The sequence below is a fragment of the Pelobates fuscus genome, chromosome 8 (assembly GCF_036172605.1).
Source record: "Pelobates fuscus isolate aPelFus1 chromosome 8, aPelFus1.pri, whole genome shotgun sequence".
Lineage (NCBI taxonomy): Eukaryota > Metazoa > Chordata > Amphibia > Anura > Pelobatidae > Pelobates > Pelobates fuscus.
In genome coordinates this window covers 46,784,110-46,803,846 of record NC_086324.1, presented here as the reverse complement: position 1 = coordinate 46,803,846, position 19,737 = coordinate 46,784,110, and the positions used below count along the sequence as shown (strand labels likewise).

The following is a 19,737-nucleotide window of genomic DNA, read 5'->3' as shown; positions in this document are numbered from 1 at the left end:
ATCAGAGCCTGATCAACTCAAATATAAATCAACAATAAATAATATATAAATTATATATATATATATATATATATATATATATATATATATATATATATATATATATATATAGATAGATAGATAGATAGATAGATAGATAGATAGATAGATAGATAGATAGATAGATAAATTAATAAATAAAGCTTTTTATTTTTCTGAATATATAAAGACTCTCGGGGTATTAACCAATAAGAAATATAAATCTATACAAAGCTATATACTTATGACAAACATAGATAGATATAACAGGTATAAAACCAATACATACAATACATATAACACTAAACTAATAGTAAAATAGCAAGGCTCAAATAATCACTGTAGTAGGACACATATGTTATTATCAGTGTAGGGCTCCTACACTGGATATGTCCAGAATCAAAAAATAAAAAGGGATTATCCGTAACCATGAGCGAAATGATCAAAAAAGCAAGTAATACCCAGGGGACAGGGATAATATAATTATATTTTACAGTACAATATTTCAATTATGTGCCAAATTAATTTTTTTTAACCTTTTTTCCTCGTTACTTCAGAGAAACCAAGCCCACCTGAGAAGCTTGGAGTAACAAATGTTACAAAAGACAGTGTTTCATTGTCTTGGCTGAAACCAGACCATGATGGAGGAAGTAAAATCTTGGGCTACCTCGTAGAAGCTCTTGAGAAAGGACAACAAAAATGGGTGAAATGTGCAGTTGTTAAGACAACTCGTCATGACATACATGGCCTCAAGGAAAATGTTGACTATTTCTTTAGAGTTTTTGCTGAAAATCAAGCTGGGTTGAGTGATCCAAAAGAACTATTGCTTCCTGTTACAGTAAAAGAAAAACTTGGTAAGTGTTCTACAATACATAACATATTGGGAATAACAATGTGAGTGTCCTAATATTTTTAAAATCATATATAAAGATAACTATATATGCCTATCCTAATTCGGATAATACTAACCGAACTAAGCATCCAAAATAAAACTATTAATTTAACTATTGAAACATAATTGGCAAAATACAGTTGCCTGACAGTGGAACATTACTTATGTGTACTTAATTAATTATAGAATTTATACATCATGTTTTTTACTTTTTCAGAATCACCTGATGTTGACATGAAAGGCTATCCAAACAGCACTGTCTATGTAAGAGCTGGGTCTAACCTCAAAGTGGATATTCCCATATCTGGTAAACCTCTACCCAAGGTGACATTGTCAAAGGAAGGTATTCTAGTGAAATCTACTTTAAGGTTTAATACTGAAATCACAGCAGAAAGCTTTATCATTAACTTGAAGGAAAGTGTGGCTGCTGATGCTGGAACATACGAAATAACAGCATCTAATTCCAGCGGAACAACTAAATCAAAGGTTAAAATCATAGTGTTGGACAGGCCTGGACCTCCTGTTGGCCCTGTTGCAATCAGTGATGTCACTGAAGATAGTGTTAGTCTACAGTGGCAACCTCCAGCATACGATGGTGGAAGTCAAGTTACAAACTACATTGTTCTGAAAAGGGAGACAAGCACTGCTGCATGGTCTGAAGTGTCTTCGACAGTTGCGAGAAATATAACAAAAGTAATGAAACTCACAAAAGGAGAAGAATACCAATTCAGAATCAAAGCAGAAAATCGCTTCGGCATCAGTGACCATATTGATTCTGAATCTGTCACAGTCAAGCTTCCATACAGTAAGTTCAAAACATTAACATAAATGTTTGATTTATATCTAAAATACGTGTTTACATTTTCTTACCTGCTGTTACAATCTTATTTCAGCAATACCTGGTCCACCATCCACACCATGGGTCAACATGGTAACACGAGAGAGCATCACTGTGGGCTGGCATGAGCCTGTATCAAATGGTGGCAACCAAGTTATAGGATATCACTTAGAAATGAAGGACAGAAACAGCATCTTATGGCAGAAGGCCAACAAGACTATAATCCGCACAAGTCATTTCAAGGTCACTAATATCAGTGGTGGTTTAATCTATGAATTCAGAGTCTATGCTGAAAATGCTGCCGGCATTGGAAAAGCAAGTCACCCATCAGAGCCAGTTCTCGCAATTGATTCATGTGGTGAGTGATTACCAGTTGCTTATAAAATATGGTATTTACTCATTTAATTTCCTGGAATCATAACTATGTTATTCATGGGCAAAATAAAAATATTTGTGTGAACAAAAGCTTTATATAGGATTATCTATGCCATACACAAGTAAAGTTGGTGAAGCGATTTTAGGAATTCCAAATATATATGTTGTCATTTATATGCTATTTATGGTGTTTTTTTAGTGTTATAGCATGATTAATTCCACAGAGTGCAATTGTATGTTCATAGTAGTACTATCAGAAGTAAACATTTTTACAATATTTAAACTAATGTTTAATAAATAGTTAAGAGATGGTGCCATGATTTCCTTTAAATTGGCATAGTTGGAGGTGTGATGAAAATGTGATATATCAGTTGCTAAATTTTACTTACTTTTTTGTCCTCTTAAAGAATCACCTAGAAATCTCCGTGTGACGGATATTTCAAAGGTTTCAGTGACCTTAGCCTGGCAGAAACCTGCATATGATGGTGGAAGCAAAATCACCGGATACATTGTGGAGAAACGGGATGTTCCAAATGGCAGATGGACCAAGGCCAGCTTCACCAATGTTATTGAGACACAGTTTATTGTATCAGGTTTAACCCAGAGTTCACAATATGAATTCCGTGTTTTTGCAAAGAATGCCATTGGTTCTATAAGTAACCCATCAGATGTTCTGGGACCAGTAACTTGTGTGGACTCATATGGTAAGTATATATGTTTACTTGTCCTAAGCCCCCGCAGATTTTTAGTCCAATTAATTTAAATACCCCATTAAATAGGTTTATGGCTGAACGAAATTTACCTTCTGCCTTGAAGAGTTATATTCTATAAATAAAAAACATTTAAATAATTTTATATGCACGTGGGCATTAAAGGAGGGGTAATAAATAAAGCAAATAAATGTGATAAGCTGGTGCTGACAGTTAGACCAAAATACCGTAGTTGACATATTTTAAATAACTAAATCCCTTAACTTTAACTGCACCTATAATGCAATACTTGTAAACCCATTAGAGTCTGAATAATAATGATATTATTTTGTGTATTTGGAATGCTCCTTGCATAATATAGTAAAATATGTGATTGTATGACGTGAAGAAAGATGATTAAAATAATTGAAGAAACATCAAATTTTGAGTCTAATGATGTAAATGAGGTAAAAAAAATAGGGTATTCTCCATGCGCATTTTTTAACAAACAAGAACAGCATGCTAATGGCAAAGGGCACGTATTGATTAACAGAAAAGGCAAGATATAGAAATGAGAAAGAAATTTGAATGGGTTGAAATAATCAATGGAGGTCAATGAGTGAAGAAAAAAAGACAAATGCTTTCTGTTTGCAAATGTGACTTCTGTCTCTCTCATATACAGAATAAATACTTTATATAAACTGTCCAGCTAGTATGGAGAGTAAATGGCTGCTTTGTTTTTACATACAGTAGTTTGCATGTTGCCTGGGCAGTTCAAAATGACCAAATATCCCTTGGTGAAAATCCCTGTAGATATAGTTATGTCCATCTTTAAATAATGTCCTCTATACAAGAGTTGGAAGTTTTATATTGGCTTGTTTTGCTTGTAGTTTCTTACCAATTTAACAATGAAACCACTAACACATTCTTTTTATTTCTATTATGTAACAAAGGTGCACCTCAAATTGACATACCACCAGAGTACACAGACGTTGTCAAGTTCAAGGCAGGTGTTGCAGTTAAACTAAGACTTGGCATATCTGGGAAACCTCTGCCCACCATCGAATGGTTTAAGAATGGAAAAGAGGTAGAAACCAATGCTCAAGTATCGGTTGAAAACACTACAGAGTTTGCATCTATCCTTATTAAAGATGCTTCACGAGTTAACAGTGGTCACTATGAACTAAAACTGAAGAATGCAATGGGTTCTGCACAAGCAAGCATCAGGGTTCAAATTCTTGGTAAGAAAAAGGCATACATTTTCCTATAAAAAATACACATACACACTACATCTGGCATGAGTTTTTCAGTATAATTATTATATATTTTTCCCATCTGTGCAGATAAACCTGGTCCACCTGCAGGCCTTATACAATTCAAGACAGTAACTGCAGAAAAGATTACTCTCCAATGGGAACCACCTGCAGATGATGGAGGTGCAAATGTCACACACTACATTGTAGAAAAGCGTGAAACAAGCCGTGTCGTGTGGTCTTTGGTGTCTGAAAAACACGAGCAATCCCTTATAACAGTAACCAAACTTATCAGAGGAAATGAGTATATATTCCGTGTAAGAGGTGTCAATAAGTATGGAGTTGGAGAACCTTTGGAGTCTGAGCCTGTGATAGCCAAAAATGCATTTGGTAAGTTTCTTGTTGCATTGGTATATTCTAAACAAAAAATACATATATTTTTTATTCTGTGTATTAACATCTTCATTTTATATAACTTAAGTTACACCTGGACCACCAAGTGTTCCTGAAGTTACAATGATCACCAAAAATACAATGACGGTCACCTGGAATAGACCTACTGTAGATGGAGGAAGCGATATAAAGGGATATTATCTTGAGAAGCGTGACAAGAAGAGCCTGAGATGGTTCAAAGTCATAAAGGAATCTATACGCGACACAAGACAAAAGGTCTCAGGCCTGACTGAAGGCAGTGAATATCATTACCGTGTTTGTGCTATTAACGCTGCTGGTGAAGGACCTTTCTCAGAGGAATCTGATTTCTATAAAGCTGAAGACCCCATTGGTAAGATGTTCTTCTTTATACCTTTCACTCATTTTGATTTTGCAGAGTATTGTTTTTTTAATAATTGGTTGATTGAATATATAGTGTCATACACATCATTTCCAGCTTTGGATGTGACCGTATGATTTAGATATCTCATGATCCTTTTTTGGCACCGGACTAATGCTTAAAGTTCTGTTTAATTTTGCAGATAAACCTGGACAACCAATTAAACTCAAAATTGTGGATAGCACCAAAACATCTATAACTCTTAGCTGGACTAAACCTGTCTATGATGGAGGAAGTGCAATTACAAGTTATGTAGTGGAGTCCAGGGAATCGGATTCTGAAGAATGGACTGTCGTTAGTGCTAGAGGAGAAGTGAGGACAACTGAATATGTTGTTTCTCTTCTGAAACCCGCTGTGGACTATTACTTCCGTGTCTCTGCTGTTAATTCTGCTGGTAAAGGAGAACCTATTGAGTTGGTGGAACCCGTACAAGCAAAAGATATACTTGGTACGTATGAGAACTGTTTACAATATATGATTGAAAGGGTATATCATGAACCAAAGACATGGTATATCTTTTTAGTATATACAACATATATATATATATATATATATATATATAGTAAACAATACACAAGATCCAGTGCACTCTCCTATCTACTAAACAGCAACTTCAATGTTGACAGATTTAAATATATATATAGAGAGAGAGAGAGCAAGAGAGAACAAAAGTAGTATAGATAATGGTTTGTTTTTTTCATTTGGTGCTGTGCATTTGCTGATTTCAGTAGTGTAATATAAATTAAATTGTAACACCTATATAAAGCATACCTTATATGATACAGGCACTTTAAGAGCTTATGTGTGTTTCTTTATTTTAATATTTTGAACACACAATAATATATTTCTTGCACTTCTTCATTGTTTCTACAGAGGAACCAGAGATCGATCTTGATGTTGCTCTTAGAACATCAATTATTGCAAAGGCAGGTGAAGATGTTCAAATAATGATACCCTTCAAAGGCAGACCTGCACCCAATGTCACATGGAGAAAAGGAGAGAAAAACATCAGTAATGATCCAAGATACAATATCCAGAATACAGAGTCATCAACATTAGTTGATATTTCTCAAGTTACTCGCAAGGACACAGGAAAATATGTTCTCACCATTGAAAATGGTGTTGGCCAACCAAAATCTACATTTGTTACTGTCAAAGTACTTGATACTCCAGCAGAATGCCAGAAGCTCCATATTAAGAATGTTTCTCGTGGAACTGTCACTCTGGTTTGGGAACCCCCTCTCATCAATGGAGGAGCTGAAGTCACTAATTATATTATTGAAAAGAGAGATGCCACAAAGAGAGCCTGGGCTGCCGTTACAACAAAATGTTCTCATACAACCTTTAAAATCACCAACTTGTCAGAGAAAACAGCATATTTCTTCAGGGTTCTTGCAGAAAATGAGAATGGATTAGGAGAGCCTTGTGAAACATCAGAAGCTGTAAAGGCAACTGAAGTACCAGGACCCATAAGAGATCTGACACTGAAAGATTCTACAAAAACATCTGTTACTCTTGTATGGACCAAGCCAGACCATGATGGTGGTAGCATCATTTCTGAATATATAGTTGAAAGCAAACTAAAAGATGAACAACAATGGTCTCATGCTGGCATCAGCAAAACTTGTGAATTCGAAATTACCAAACTTAAAGAGCTTTCTGTGATGGATTTCAGAGTCTCGGCTAAAAATGAAAAAGGATTAAGTGATGGAGTAACTATTGGGCCAATTACAGTCAAAGATTATGTAATAACACCAGAAGCAGACATCTCAGAAATACTTGGAGGACAAATAACTGTGCGAATTGGACACAATGTACACTTAGAGATACCTTACAAGGGTAAACCTAGGCCAACAATATCTTGGTTGAAAGACAATATCCCACTTAAAGAAAGTGAACAAGTGAGATTTAAGAAAACTGAAGCCAAAGTAAGTCTTAACATCAAAAATGTGAAGAAAGAAAATGGTGGAAAGTATACTTTGATTCTTGACAATGCTATTTCTCGCAAGTCATACCCAATTACTGTTATAACCCTTGGGCCTCCAGCTAAACCCAAAGGGCCAATTAGATTTGATGAGATAAGAGCTGACAGCGTGATTATATCATGGGATGCTCCAGATGATGATGGAGGTGGAGAAATTACATCTTATAGCATTGAGAAGCGTGAAACTTCTCAAACCAACTGGAAAATGGTATGCTCCAGTGTGGCTAGAACCTCTTTCAAAATTCCAAATCTTGTCAAAGGAACAGAATACCAATTTAGAGTAAGAGCTGAAAATCGATATGGTGTGAGTCCTCCTCTGAATTCTGTAGATGTCATTGCTAAACACCAGTTTAGACCACCAGGCCCACCAGGAAAACCAGTTGTTTACAATGTTACAAGTGATGGAATGACTATTTCCTGGGATGCACCAATCTATGATGGAGGCTCTGAAGTTACCGGTTACCATGTTGAAAAGAAAGAAAGAAATAGCATATTGTGGCAGAGGATGAACACCTCACTGCTCTCCAATCGGGAATACAGAATTACTGGGCTTATTGAGGGTCTAGATTACCAATTCCGAGTCCTGGCAGAAAATACAGCTGGGCTTAGTCCTGTGAGTGAGCCCAGCAAATTCACTCTGGCTGTATCTCCTGTTGGTATGTATTGCATAATTTACTTATACATATTATCAGCATTTCATTAAGGATTAAAAAAAAAGAAAAGTTTAAATTATTTGATTTTTCTGTAGATCCACCTGGAACACCTGACTATATTGATCTCACCAGAGAAACAGTCACTCTTAAATGGAACCCACCTCTACGTGATGGAGGAAGTAAAATTGTGGCATATAGCATTGAAAAGCGTCAAGGAAGTGACCGCTGGCTGAGATGCAACTTTACCGATGTTTCTGAATGTCAGTATACAGTGACAGGCCTCAGTCCAGGTGACCGTTACGAATTCAGAATAATTGCAAGGAATGCTGTTGGAACAATAAGCCCACCTTCACAATCCTCTGGGTACATAATGACCAGGGATGAAAGCAGTAAGTATCAATGTCATGCTATTTTTTTTTACGTTTGAACATATCTCTAATTAATGAACTCTTGAAAAATATAGAAAATATACAAATGTTATTTATATCGCTGGTATAGTTTTTTTCACTCACAAAAATAACATACAGATACCCTCAAAACATGATTCAATGCAACTGGTGTAGAATATCTAAGTGCTAATATCTTATTCTTCAATCATTTCTGTAGACGTGACTAGGGAATCGCAGATAGTACTTAGCAGTATTATCAAGATCCTACTTTCACCTCCATTTTGCCTTCCATGCTCCACATAGATTCGCCATATATTTGTGCTTGGTATAGATTTGGTAGATATTTGTGCTCTGGATAGCTTAGTCAAATAGATATTTGTGCTCTACATTGAGATATTGGATGGGTAGATTCTAAATGCTTTGATTGACATGTATCATTCTGTTTTCAGTTGCTCCATCTATTGAATTTGGTCCTGAGCACTTTGAAGGTCTTACTGTGAAGGCTGGAGAAGTCATTAGAGTGAAAGCTTTGATAAAAGGACGCCCAGTACCACAAGTAACATGGCTGAAAGATGGAAAAGAACTTGACAAGAAGCTTGCCATTGAAGTGAGCACTGCAATTGGACACAGCTCAATCTTTGTCAGGGATGCTACTCGTGATCACCGTGGTGTATACACTGTGGAAGCAAAGAATTCATCAGGCACCAAAAAGGCTGACATGACAATACGTGTACAAGGTATTCATAAGAAATATATTTTCCCGAAGGAAGAATCCATTCCCTGATATATTTTTACACATTTTACCAAAATAATAATTATTAGGTTATCTAGTTACTTGTCATACACACATCTTTATATGGTTACACATGTTGTACAGATACTCATGGATGACTATGTTCTTAATGTCTGGACAATACCGAAAAAGGGGTCTCCATTACTGGTTAGGGTTTATTGTACTCATTCATAAAGCCACAATAAATTGTGCACAGTATGTTGCTTTCCCTATTGCACTGGAGACACCTACTGGGAAGAGTCTCAGTTGTTTTATTATGAAGTATAGGTCACCAGGCTAATAACATGTACATTATCTGGATCCCTATAAACAAAAAGGTTAAGAACTATGGTTTTAGGAAAAGGAGTAATTATGTGTATGCTTTTGTTTTATTTTACAGATACCCCAGGACAAGTTGGTGGACCTATAAGATTCAGCAATATAAGTGGAGAGAAGTTAACCTTGTGGTGGGATCCTCCTGCTAACGATGGCTGCTCTGCCATAACTCATTATGTCATTGAAAAACGAGAGACCAGCAGATTATCTTGGGCACAAATTGATGACAAAGTTGAAGCTTGCTCTTACAGTGTCACCAAACTAATCAAGGGCAATGAGTATCAGTTCCGTATCTCAGCAGCAAATAAGTTTGGTGTTGGCAAAACACTTGATTCAGAACCAGTGGTTGCACAAATACAATATAGTAAGTGGTTCATTCATAGATCTTAAACTATATACTAAATATATTAAACTGCATGTCTTACTAAATTGTATTTATTTTATTTATAGCTGTTCCTGATGCGCCTGGTGTACCAGATTCTACTCATGTAAATGAAAACAGCATTACTGTCACATGGGCAAGACCTAAGTCTGATGGTGGAAATGAAATTAAACATTACATTCTAGAAAGAAGGGAGAAGAAGAGCATGCGTTGGGTCAAAGTGTCCAGTAAGAAGCCCATCACCGAGACCAGATATAGGGTTACTGGCCTAATTGAAGGAAATGAGTATGAATTCCGTGTCATGGCAGAAAATGAGGCAGGTGTTGGTCCTTCCAGTGGAATATCACGACTAATCAAATGTAAAGAGCCCGTGAATCCTCCTAGTGCACCAAGCGTTGTTAAGGTTACAGACTCAACAAAAACATCAGTGAGTCTGGAATGGACCAGGCCAGCCTTTGATGGTGGCATGGAGATCATTGGTTACATCATAGAAATGTGCAAAGCTGATCTTGGTGAGTGGCACAAGGTAAATGCTGAAGCCGTGGTTGCTACTAAATACACCATTGTTGACCTTGAGGCAGGTGAAGAATACAAATTTAGGGTTTCAGCTGTCAATGGAGCAGGAAAGGGAGACAGTTGTGAAGTTCCAGCTAAAGTACTAACTGCAGACAGACTGACCTCACCTGAAATTGAAATTGATGCCAACTTCAAACAAACACACATTGTTCGAGCTGGTGCAAGCATTCGTCTTTTCATTGCATTCAAAGGAAGACCTACCCCTACAGCACTTTGGACCAAAGCAGACTCAAACCTCAGTGTGAGAGCTGATATTCATACAACTGACTCATTCAGTACATTAACTGTGGAGGACTGTAATAGATATGATGCTGGAAAATACACCTTTACTGTAGAAAACAATAGTGGTAGCAAGTCTATTACATTTACAGTGAAAGTGCTGGATTCTCCTGGCCCACCAGGTCCTATTACTTACAAAGATGTGACTAGAGGAACAATTACATTATTGTGGGATGCTCCAATCAATGATGGAGGTGCACGCATCCACCATTATGTTGTGGAGAGGAGAGAAGCAAGTCGCCGCAGTTGGCAAGTTGTCAGTGAAAAATGCAGTCGACAAATAATTAAGGTTGCAGATCTTGGAGAAGGTTTGCAATACTACTTCCGCGTTTCAGCTCAAAATGAATATGGTGTAGGTGAACCCTATGAAACACCTGAACCAATAGTTGCTACTGAAGAGCCAGCTCCACCAAAAAGATTAGATATCACTGATACAAGTAAATCGTCTGTATCATTAGCTTGGCTTAAACCTGAACATGATGGTGGAAGTAGAATCTCTTCTTATCTCATTGAAATGAAGCAAAAAGGATCAGATAACTGGATTGAAGCTGGTCAAACAAAACAACTTAACATAACAATTACCAATCTCACAGAAAATACAGAATATGAATTCCGTGTCCGTGCCAAAAATGATGCTGGATACAGTGAGCCACGTGAATCCTTTGCTTCTGTCATTATTAAGGAACCTCAAATTGAGCCAACAGCAGATCTTAGTGGAATAACCAGACAGCTCATCACTTGCAAAGCTGGAAGCAATTTTACTATTGACATACCAATAAGTGGACGTCCAGTACCAAAGGTAACATGGAAGCTGGAAGAAATGAGACTTAAGGAGACAGACAGAGTTAGCATCAAAACAACTAAAGACAGAACAACCTTGACTGTGAAGGATAGCATGAGAGGTGACTCTGGAAGATATTATTTGACACTGGAGAACACAGCTGGTGTGAAAACATTCACTGTCACAGTAGTTGTGATTGGAAGGCCAGGTGCTATCACAGGACCTGTAGAAGTGTCTTCCGTAGCAGCTGAGTCATGTGTATTGTCATGGGCAGAACCTGAAGATGATGGTGGAACTGATATTACAAACTACATTGTTGAGAAACGTGAATCAGGCACAACGGCATGGCAGCTTGTTAATTCTAGCGTAAAACGCACACAAATCAAAGTAACTCATCTGACGAAGTATATGGAGTACACTTTCCGTGTCAGTGCTGAAAACAGATTCGGAGTAAGCAAACCTGTGGAATCTACTCCTATTGTTGCAGAACATCCATTCGGTAAGGACCTTTTGGTATTTTTCTAAATTAAAAGGGTGCAGATGTTAGATGTGCCTACTAATTATATATTTTATGTATTCTTCTTTCAATTAGTACCACCAAGTTCACCAACTAGACCAGAGGTAACATATGTCTCTGCCAATGCAATTGGCATTCGCTGGGAGGAACCATACCACGATGGTGGAAGCAAAGTGTCAGGCTATTGGATTGAAAAGAAAGAACGTAACACCATCCTTTGGGTGAAGGAAAACAAAATCCCAACATTTGATTGCAACTATAAAGTCAGTGGATTGGTTGAAGGGCTTGAATATCAGTTCAGAGTATATGCACTGAATGCTGCTGGAATAGGCAAAGCGAGTGAGGCATCAAGACCTGTAATGGCTCAAAATCCTGTTGGTAAGTGGACATCAAAACTAAAGATGCTAATGAATAAAAGAAAGGGAAGGATGCTTGTACTGATCTTGTTATATATGTAATGCAAACAAATTACAGCTACAATTTTTAATCTGTGATCCTTGAAATTTATATTTTTAACCATCTAATATGCTACCACATGACTTTAGCAAACAGAAATGAGGCAGATGATTCATGATGAGCCACAATTCTGTACTCAACTGATGATCAAAATATTTGATACACAGTTTCTAAGCATTCTAGCTCTAAAGATAAAGAGCTAGGCCTTGTCATTTTAAACTCATTCACTTTTTCAAGCTTAGGGAATATAACGTGTTTTATTCTATACACAAACATACAGACACTCAGATTTCTATCTTTAAAATGTTCTATATCTGATAGTGAGTTTTTTAATGCAATGAGATATGACACATTTGTTTTAATTGCTTTTATAGATCCACCACAAAAACTAGAAGTAACAGATGTTACAAGATCTTCTGTAGCACTGAGCTGGTCTCCTCCACTTTACGACGGTGGAAGCAAAGTTGTTGGCTATATTGTTGAGCGCAAACCATTTAATGAAGCTGGAGATGGGCGCTGGTTGAAATGCAATTACACTACTGTATCAGAAACATCCTTCAATGTTACAGCTCTGAGTGAGGGAGAAGTGTATGAATTCCGTGTTCTTGCCAAAAATGCATCTGGTGTTATAAGTGCTCCATCAAAGTCCACTGGTGCTGTGACATGCATGGATGAATATTGTAAGTATTTACTACAATTTGTTGTGATATGAGATCAAATGTAGACTCTAGAAATAATATCTTAAAATACATCACATGCTTTTCTCTATTTGTAGCACCACCCAAAGCTGAACTTGACAGCAAACTACAAGGAGATGTTGTGACTATAAAAGCAGGATCTGATCTTGTTCTTGATGCTTCTATTGGTGGTAAACCAGAACCAAAAGTTTTCTGGGCTAAGGGTGACAAGGAACTGGAACTATGTGAAAAGATCAATCTACAATACACAAGCAAACGTGCTGTTGCCATTGTCAAATTCTGTGATAGAGGTGATACTGGCAAGTACACATTAACCGTCAAGAATGCAAGTGGAACAAAGTCCGTCTCTGTACTTGTTAAAGTGCTTGGTAAGTCTTTTAGTGATATTGTATATTCTGCACATAATACGTTTCTTAATTTAAATGATATAAACTTACTGAGATTGTGTTTTTAGACTCACCTGGACCTTGTGCTGGCCAAATCACCATCAGCAGAATTACAGATGAAAAGTGTACTTTAGCATGGAATCCACCTCAGGAGGATGGAGGTGCAGAGATCACCCACTACATCGTAGAACGCCGTGAAACCAGTAGACTCAACTGGGTTTTTGTAGAACCTGAATGCCAAACACTTTCATGCAATGTGACAAGGCTTATAAAAAATAACGAGTACATATTCCGTGTGAGAGCAGTCAATAAATATGGACCAGGTGTCCCACTTGAATCAGAATCTATAATTGCAAGAAACTTCTTCAGTAAGTATATATTTTCTTTATTCGTTTTTCACTTGCTATGTAATGCTTGAATGTTCTTACGAATTAATATTTTGTGTTTCCCACAGCAATTCCATCACCACCTGGAGCTCCAGAATCTGTTGGCGTTGGCAAAGAACACATAATTATACAGTGGCTGAAACCTGAATCTGATGGTGGCAATGAAATCAGCACATACATTGTTGATAAGCGTGAGAAGAAGAGTGTGAGGTGGACAAGAGTGAACAGAGACTATACTGTTTATGACACAAGACTGAAGGTCACTGGTTTACTTGAAGGAAGTGAATACCAATTCCGTGTCAGTGCTGTTAATGCAGCTGGTAACAGTGAACCCAGTGATTCCTCTCCATACATACTATGCAAAGAACCTACCTGTAAGTGTGTTGCATGATGGTGTTAGTTCGGTTATGAACCTACTTTCAAGTGCATATTTCATTAGCAATGGGATGCTTAAAAAGTTCATAAAAATATTTTTATATATATAAATATATATATTATTATTATTTTTTTAAACAAGTCATACAACCACAAATACACTTTAATTGTTGCAATACCCATAATAATAATAATGATAAAGGCTTTGTAAATGTGAGTGTACTGACTTAGATTTACATTTATTCCAGGTTGTTGTTTTTTTTGTTTTTTTACAAAGGCACTATTACTTTTTACTACAGTTTACAGCGCCACAAACTAAAGCTGATAAAATCCAATATATGCATATTGTTATTTCTTACTAATATGTTTGTCTTCATTTACATTTCACTTTTAAAAAAAATGAATACAACTTCATACAAAGTAAGATAAGAATGTCCAGAAATCAAAGCCCTACTTCATTTCCATTGTACCAAAAAAAATCATACAATGACATTTAGCAGTAAAACATAGGAACATGAACGTTCTCCTACAGTGTTGGCAAAATCCATGGTTGGCTATTCTTCAAGACATACTCTTAAAAAAAAAAACTGATCTGGTTGAATGTTAAAATAATCCAAAATATGTGCTAAGTCAACTTGAGTATAGCAGCACTATTTTTTATGTTCTTTTGAGTGAGTAATATCATGAAATAGGAAACTATTGATATTTCATAGAGAAGCTAATTATATGTTTGAACCTACAATAATTATTTTAGAGTAAGTTATCTGTGTGTAATCCATTTAAAAAGGAATTTAGTGCACATATTTCAAAATATATTCAAGTGGAAAAAATATTTTATTAATATTTTGTTTGTTTTTTTCATTTTCAGACACCCCAGCTTCACCATCTGCTCCACGTGTTGTAGATACAACCAAGCAGAGTATTAGCTTGGCCTGGTCCAAACCAACATATGATGGAGGTGTTGATATTTTGGGATATGTCCTTGAAATGCAAGAAGTAGGCACTGAACAATGGTACAGACCGCATACAACTGCTCTTCTTAGAAATCCAGAATTCACAGTAACATCTCTGAAAACAAGCCAGAAGTACAGCTTCAGGGTTGCTGCCGTAAATGTCAATGGCACGAGCGACTTTAGCGAAACATTGGCTACTATTGAGCCTGTTGAAAGAATCGGTACGTTCAATATATTAAAAGTATAACATACTGTATATATGTTTAAGTGATCAGGTTTAGCAGTAGCAAAAAGATGGTACTTTCAATAATTATTTTCATTTGTTTAACCAGAAATACCAGACCTTGAACTTGCTGATGATCTGAAGAAGATTGTTACAGTTAGAGCTGGTGGATCATTGCGTTTGATGGTGTCTGTATCTGGAAGACCATCTCCTATAATCACTTGGAGAAAGGAGGGCATTGACCTTGCAAGCCGCGCAATTATTGATATTACAGACAGCTATACCTTGCTTGTAATCGAGAAGGTGAACCGATATGATGCTGGAAAATACATAATCGAGGCAGTCAATCAGTCTGGAAAGAAATCTGCAACAGTTGTTGTCAAAGTATATGGTATGATATAATGTAATATATGACCCATTTGAAAAACAATATGGTAGTTTTACATGGGGTCTGTGTAACATTTAACCTTTTTTCTTTTAATCAGATTCCCCAGGTCCATGTGGCTCAGTGAAAGTCAAAGAAGTATCCAGGGATTCAGTCACCATTACATGGGATGTACCAGTCCTAGATGGAGGTGCCCCAGTCAATAATTATATAATTGAAAGACGTGAAGCTTCCATGAGAGCCTTCAAGACAGTAACTATCAAATGTAATAAGTCAATTTACAGAATTACTGGACTTACAGAAGGAAATATGTACTACTTCAGAGTACTTCCAGAAAACATCTATGGAATTGGTGAACCATGCGAAACAACAGATGCGGTCTTGGTGTCCGAGGTACCTATGCTGCCACAAAAATTGGAAGTTGTTGATATTACTAAATCAACAGTTTCTCTTGCATGGGAAAAACCACTGCATGATGGCGGTAGCAGACTAACTGGCTATGTGATCGAAGCCTGTAGAGCGGGCACAGAAAAATGGATGAAGGTAGCGACACTGAAACCTACTGTACTTGATTATACCATAACATCACTGAATGACGGTGAACAATATTTGTTCAGAGTTAGAGCACAAAACCAAAAAGGAGTTTCTGAACCACGGGAAATCGTAACTGCAGTAACTGTACAGGACCAGAGAGGTATGTGTACATATGAAACCTATTGGCCATAATATGATATGTAAGACATGTCCATATTGGCAATAGTTGCTGACATTGCCTTGTTTTGTTTTGCAGTATTTCCTTCAATCGATCTGTCTGGAATACCTCAGAAGACTGTGCATGTACCTGCTGGCAGACCCATTGAGCTAGCCTTACCAATCCATGGCCGCCCACCACCAGCTGTTTCCTGGTTCTTTGCGGGATCTAAAATTAAGGAAGTTGATCGTGTAAAGATTGAAACTGTGAAGAAAGTAGCTAATTTAACTATCCGGGAGACTACTATAAATGATACTGGCGATTATACACTTGAACTTAAGAATGTAACTGGAACAGTTACTGAAACAATTAAAGTCATAATTCTTGGTAAGTATGTGATGCACTGTTCTTTTGAAACTCATAACATCTAGAAAACCCAACAGATTTGACTATTATTATTGCATTTATCCCATAACAGACAAGCCTGGACCACCAGTTGGACCAATTACAGTTGATGAAGTCGAGGCTACATCTGTAGCAATCTCTTGGCAACCACCACAGATGGATGGTGGAGCTACTATCAGTGGCTATGTCGTAGAACAACGTGATGCCCATCGCCCTGGATGGCTACCTGTTTCTGAGTCTGTTACAAGGACAATGTATAAATTCACTAGACTTACTGAAGGCACTGAATATGTGTTTAGGGTTGCTGCTACAAATCGCTTTGGCATTGGTTCTTACCTGCAATCTGAGACCGTAGAGTGCAAGAGCAGTATCAGTAAGTATCTTTTAGTCATGAGACAGAAATGTTTAATGGACTTAACTAACTGGCTGTTGTTTTAGAAACTGTTACAGCTGCGTGAATGATTTGCATTGTTTTCTGTTTTATATTTAAGTTGATAAATATTACATGTTCCATGCATTATTCATTTTATCCTTCTATCAGCTAAGAAATTATGTCTTATTTTATTACAGGCATTCCTGGACCACCAGAAACTCCTCAAGTGTTTGATGTTTCACGTGATGGAATGACTATAACTTGGAATCCACCAGGTGAAGATGGAGGATCACAAGTTATTGGCTACATTATAGAACGCAAAGAAGTCAGAGCAGATCGTTGGGTGCGTGCAAACAAAGTACCAGTGACAATGACCCGTTATCGCTCCACGGGACTTATTGAAGGCCTTGAATATGAACATCGCGTTACAGCTATAAATGCAAGAGGTGTTGGAAAACCAAGCCGTTCTTCTAAGCCTGCAGTGGCTATGGACCCAATAGGTAAATTATATATGGCCTAATTAGTGTATTTGTATTTTTCATACAATAACTCCTTTTTGCATGCCTCTGTGCATGCTATTCACAATACTGCCATATTGATAATTAACTTCATGATGTAAAAAGAATATCACTAAAGGTATATAAGAAATCGCAAAAAGCCACTCAGTTTCAGAAGTTAGATTTACCACATTACATCTGAATGGGACAAAAATAAAGAAACCATTTTGAATGAAAACAATTATAATAATGTACACTTAAATAAACTGTAGTTTAGGAACCATATGAAACTGTCTTACATTTAAAATAATGTGCTACAAAATACATTTGAGGATAGATTTCATTTCTAGGAACAAGCTAGTCATTTTAAACACAATCCAAAAACATCTTGTAAAGTAAAATGTAGTGTTAAAAAGTTAATACTTTTATTTTGACTCCTGAAGAATTGAACAATCAGCTACATGCATTTATTGTACTGTCTCTTTTGTAGCACCTCCTGCCAAACCTCAAAATCCAAGAGTTACGGATACCACAAGAACATCTGTTTCTTTGGCCTGGAGCCCACCAGAAGAGGAAGGAGGATCTAAGGTCACTGGTTACTTAATTGAAATGCAAAAGGTTGACCAGTTCGAATGGACCAAATGCAATACCACTCCAACCAAAATCTGTGAATATACTCTAACGCACCTTCCACAAGGAGCAGAATACAGGTTCCGTGTACTTGCATGCAATGCTGGTGGACCTGGAGAACCAGCTGACGTACCAGGGACAGTTAAAATCACTGAGATGCTTGGTGAGTTATTTAACCCATTAAGCCGGTTTTAAAGTTTTTAAAAACAACACTAACTAGAGTATCATTCAACCAATGTACTTAAATGTCTTCATATTTTCTGTTTTTTTTCTCCTTCTCCAGCTTATCCTGATTATGAGTTGGATGAAAAGTATCAAGAAGGCCTTGTAGTAAGACAAGGCAGTGCCATCAGAATATCCATACCAATAAAGGGTAAACCCATCCCAATATGCAAATGGACCAAAGAAGGTCAGGATGTAAGCAAGAGAGCTATGATAGCAACATCTGAAACACATACTGAACTTGTCATTAAGGAAGCTGTTAGAGAAGATACTGGCACATATGACCTAATCCTTGAAAACAAATGCGGGAAGAAAGCCGTGTACATTAAAGTGAAAGTGATCGGAAGCCCAGATAGTCCAGAAGGCCCATTAGAATATGATGACATCCAAGCTCGATCTGTCCGAGTGTGCTGGAGAGCTCCTGCAGATGATGGTGGCTCTGATATCCTTGGTTATATTGTTGAAAGACGTGAAGTGCCAAAGACAGCTTGGTACACAGTCGACTCAAGAGTAAAGGGAACATCCTTGGTTGTGAAAGGTCTTAAAGAAAATGTGGAATACCATTTCCGGGTTTCCAGTGAAAACCAATTTGGTGTTAGCCGTCCATTAAAATCAGAAGAGCCAGCAATACCAAAGACACAACTGAGTATGTATTATTGTATTTGTTGTAATTTTTTTTTATGCAAATAACTATGTAAATTATTACATACATTTGTAATAATAATAATAAAACTTTAATTCCTTAGATGTGCCTGAACCACCAAGCAACCCACCGGAAATTCTGGATATCACAAAGAGCAGTGTCAGCTTATCTTGGTCTAGACCCAAAGATGATGGTGGCTCACGCGTTACTGGATATTTTATTGAACGCAAGGAGTCAAGTACAGACAAATGGGTCAGACATAACAAGACACACATTACTACCACCATGTATACCATTACTGGATTAGTGCCCGATGCTGAATATCAGTTCCGCATTCTAGCACAAAATGATATTGGATTAAGTGAAACTAGTCCTGCATCTGATTCAGTTATCTGCAAAGATCCATTTGGTGAGTTGTCTTTTATGCTAAAAAATACATTGTTTATTCAACCTACTTTATTATTCTGCTGTGTTTTAACAAAATGTTCAAAAGGTAAAGTATGTGATTTTTCCTCTTTCAATTTACAGATAAGCCAAGCCAACCAGGTGACATTGAAGTTACATCTGTGTCAAAGGACAGTATAACCATACAGTGGGAAAAACCAGAGTGTGATGGTGGAAAAGAGATCCTTGGATACTGGATTGAATACCGTCAATCTGGAGACAGTGCCTGGAAAAAATGCAACAAAGAACGCGTTAAGGACAGGCAGTTCACCATGGGTGGCTTACTGGAAGCTTCTGAATATGAATTCAGAATATTTGCTGAAAACGAGACTGGAAATAGCCGACCTCGCAGAACTGCAATGACTGTGAAGACCAAACTTACATGTGAGTTCTAGCATTGATAA

General features: G+C 37.0%; 1 protein-coding gene across 1 annotated transcript in view; it reads left to right on the top strand.

The window, feature by feature from the left end:
• TTN (titin) overlaps positions 1-19,737 on the top strand; it is a 244,075-nt gene that overhangs the window by 212,567 nt on the left and 11,771 nt on the right. The window contains exons 292-319 of the mRNA XM_063429784.1: positions 576-872; positions 1,128-1,715; positions 1,804-2,106; positions 2,531-2,827; positions 3,766-4,053; positions 4,156-4,455; positions 4,547-4,849; positions 5,040-5,345; positions 5,771-7,537; positions 7,630-7,923; positions 8,373-8,660; positions 9,096-9,395; positions 9,482-11,548; positions 11,642-11,944; positions 12,397-12,702; positions 12,798-13,088; positions 13,175-13,474; positions 13,561-13,866; positions 14,736-15,041; positions 15,153-15,434; positions 15,529-16,122; positions 16,219-16,506; positions 16,598-16,897; positions 17,095-17,397; positions 17,885-18,187; positions 18,308-18,892; positions 18,993-19,298; positions 19,418-19,717. Coding sequence (XP_063285854.1) covers positions 576-872; positions 1,128-1,715; positions 1,804-2,106; positions 2,531-2,827; positions 3,766-4,053; positions 4,156-4,455; positions 4,547-4,849; positions 5,040-5,345; positions 5,771-7,537; positions 7,630-7,923; positions 8,373-8,660; positions 9,096-9,395; positions 9,482-11,548; positions 11,642-11,944; positions 12,397-12,702; positions 12,798-13,088; positions 13,175-13,474; positions 13,561-13,866; positions 14,736-15,041; positions 15,153-15,434; positions 15,529-16,122; positions 16,219-16,506; positions 16,598-16,897; positions 17,095-17,397; positions 17,885-18,187; positions 18,308-18,892; positions 18,993-19,298; positions 19,418-19,717 — 12,471 coding nt within the window. The remainder of the gene's footprint in view (positions 1-575; positions 873-1,127; positions 1,716-1,803; positions 2,107-2,530; positions 2,828-3,765; positions 4,054-4,155; positions 4,456-4,546; positions 4,850-5,039; positions 5,346-5,770; positions 7,538-7,629; positions 7,924-8,372; positions 8,661-9,095; positions 9,396-9,481; positions 11,549-11,641; positions 11,945-12,396; positions 12,703-12,797; positions 13,089-13,174; positions 13,475-13,560; positions 13,867-14,735; positions 15,042-15,152; positions 15,435-15,528; positions 16,123-16,218; positions 16,507-16,597; positions 16,898-17,094; positions 17,398-17,884; positions 18,188-18,307; positions 18,893-18,992; positions 19,299-19,417; positions 19,718-19,737) is intronic.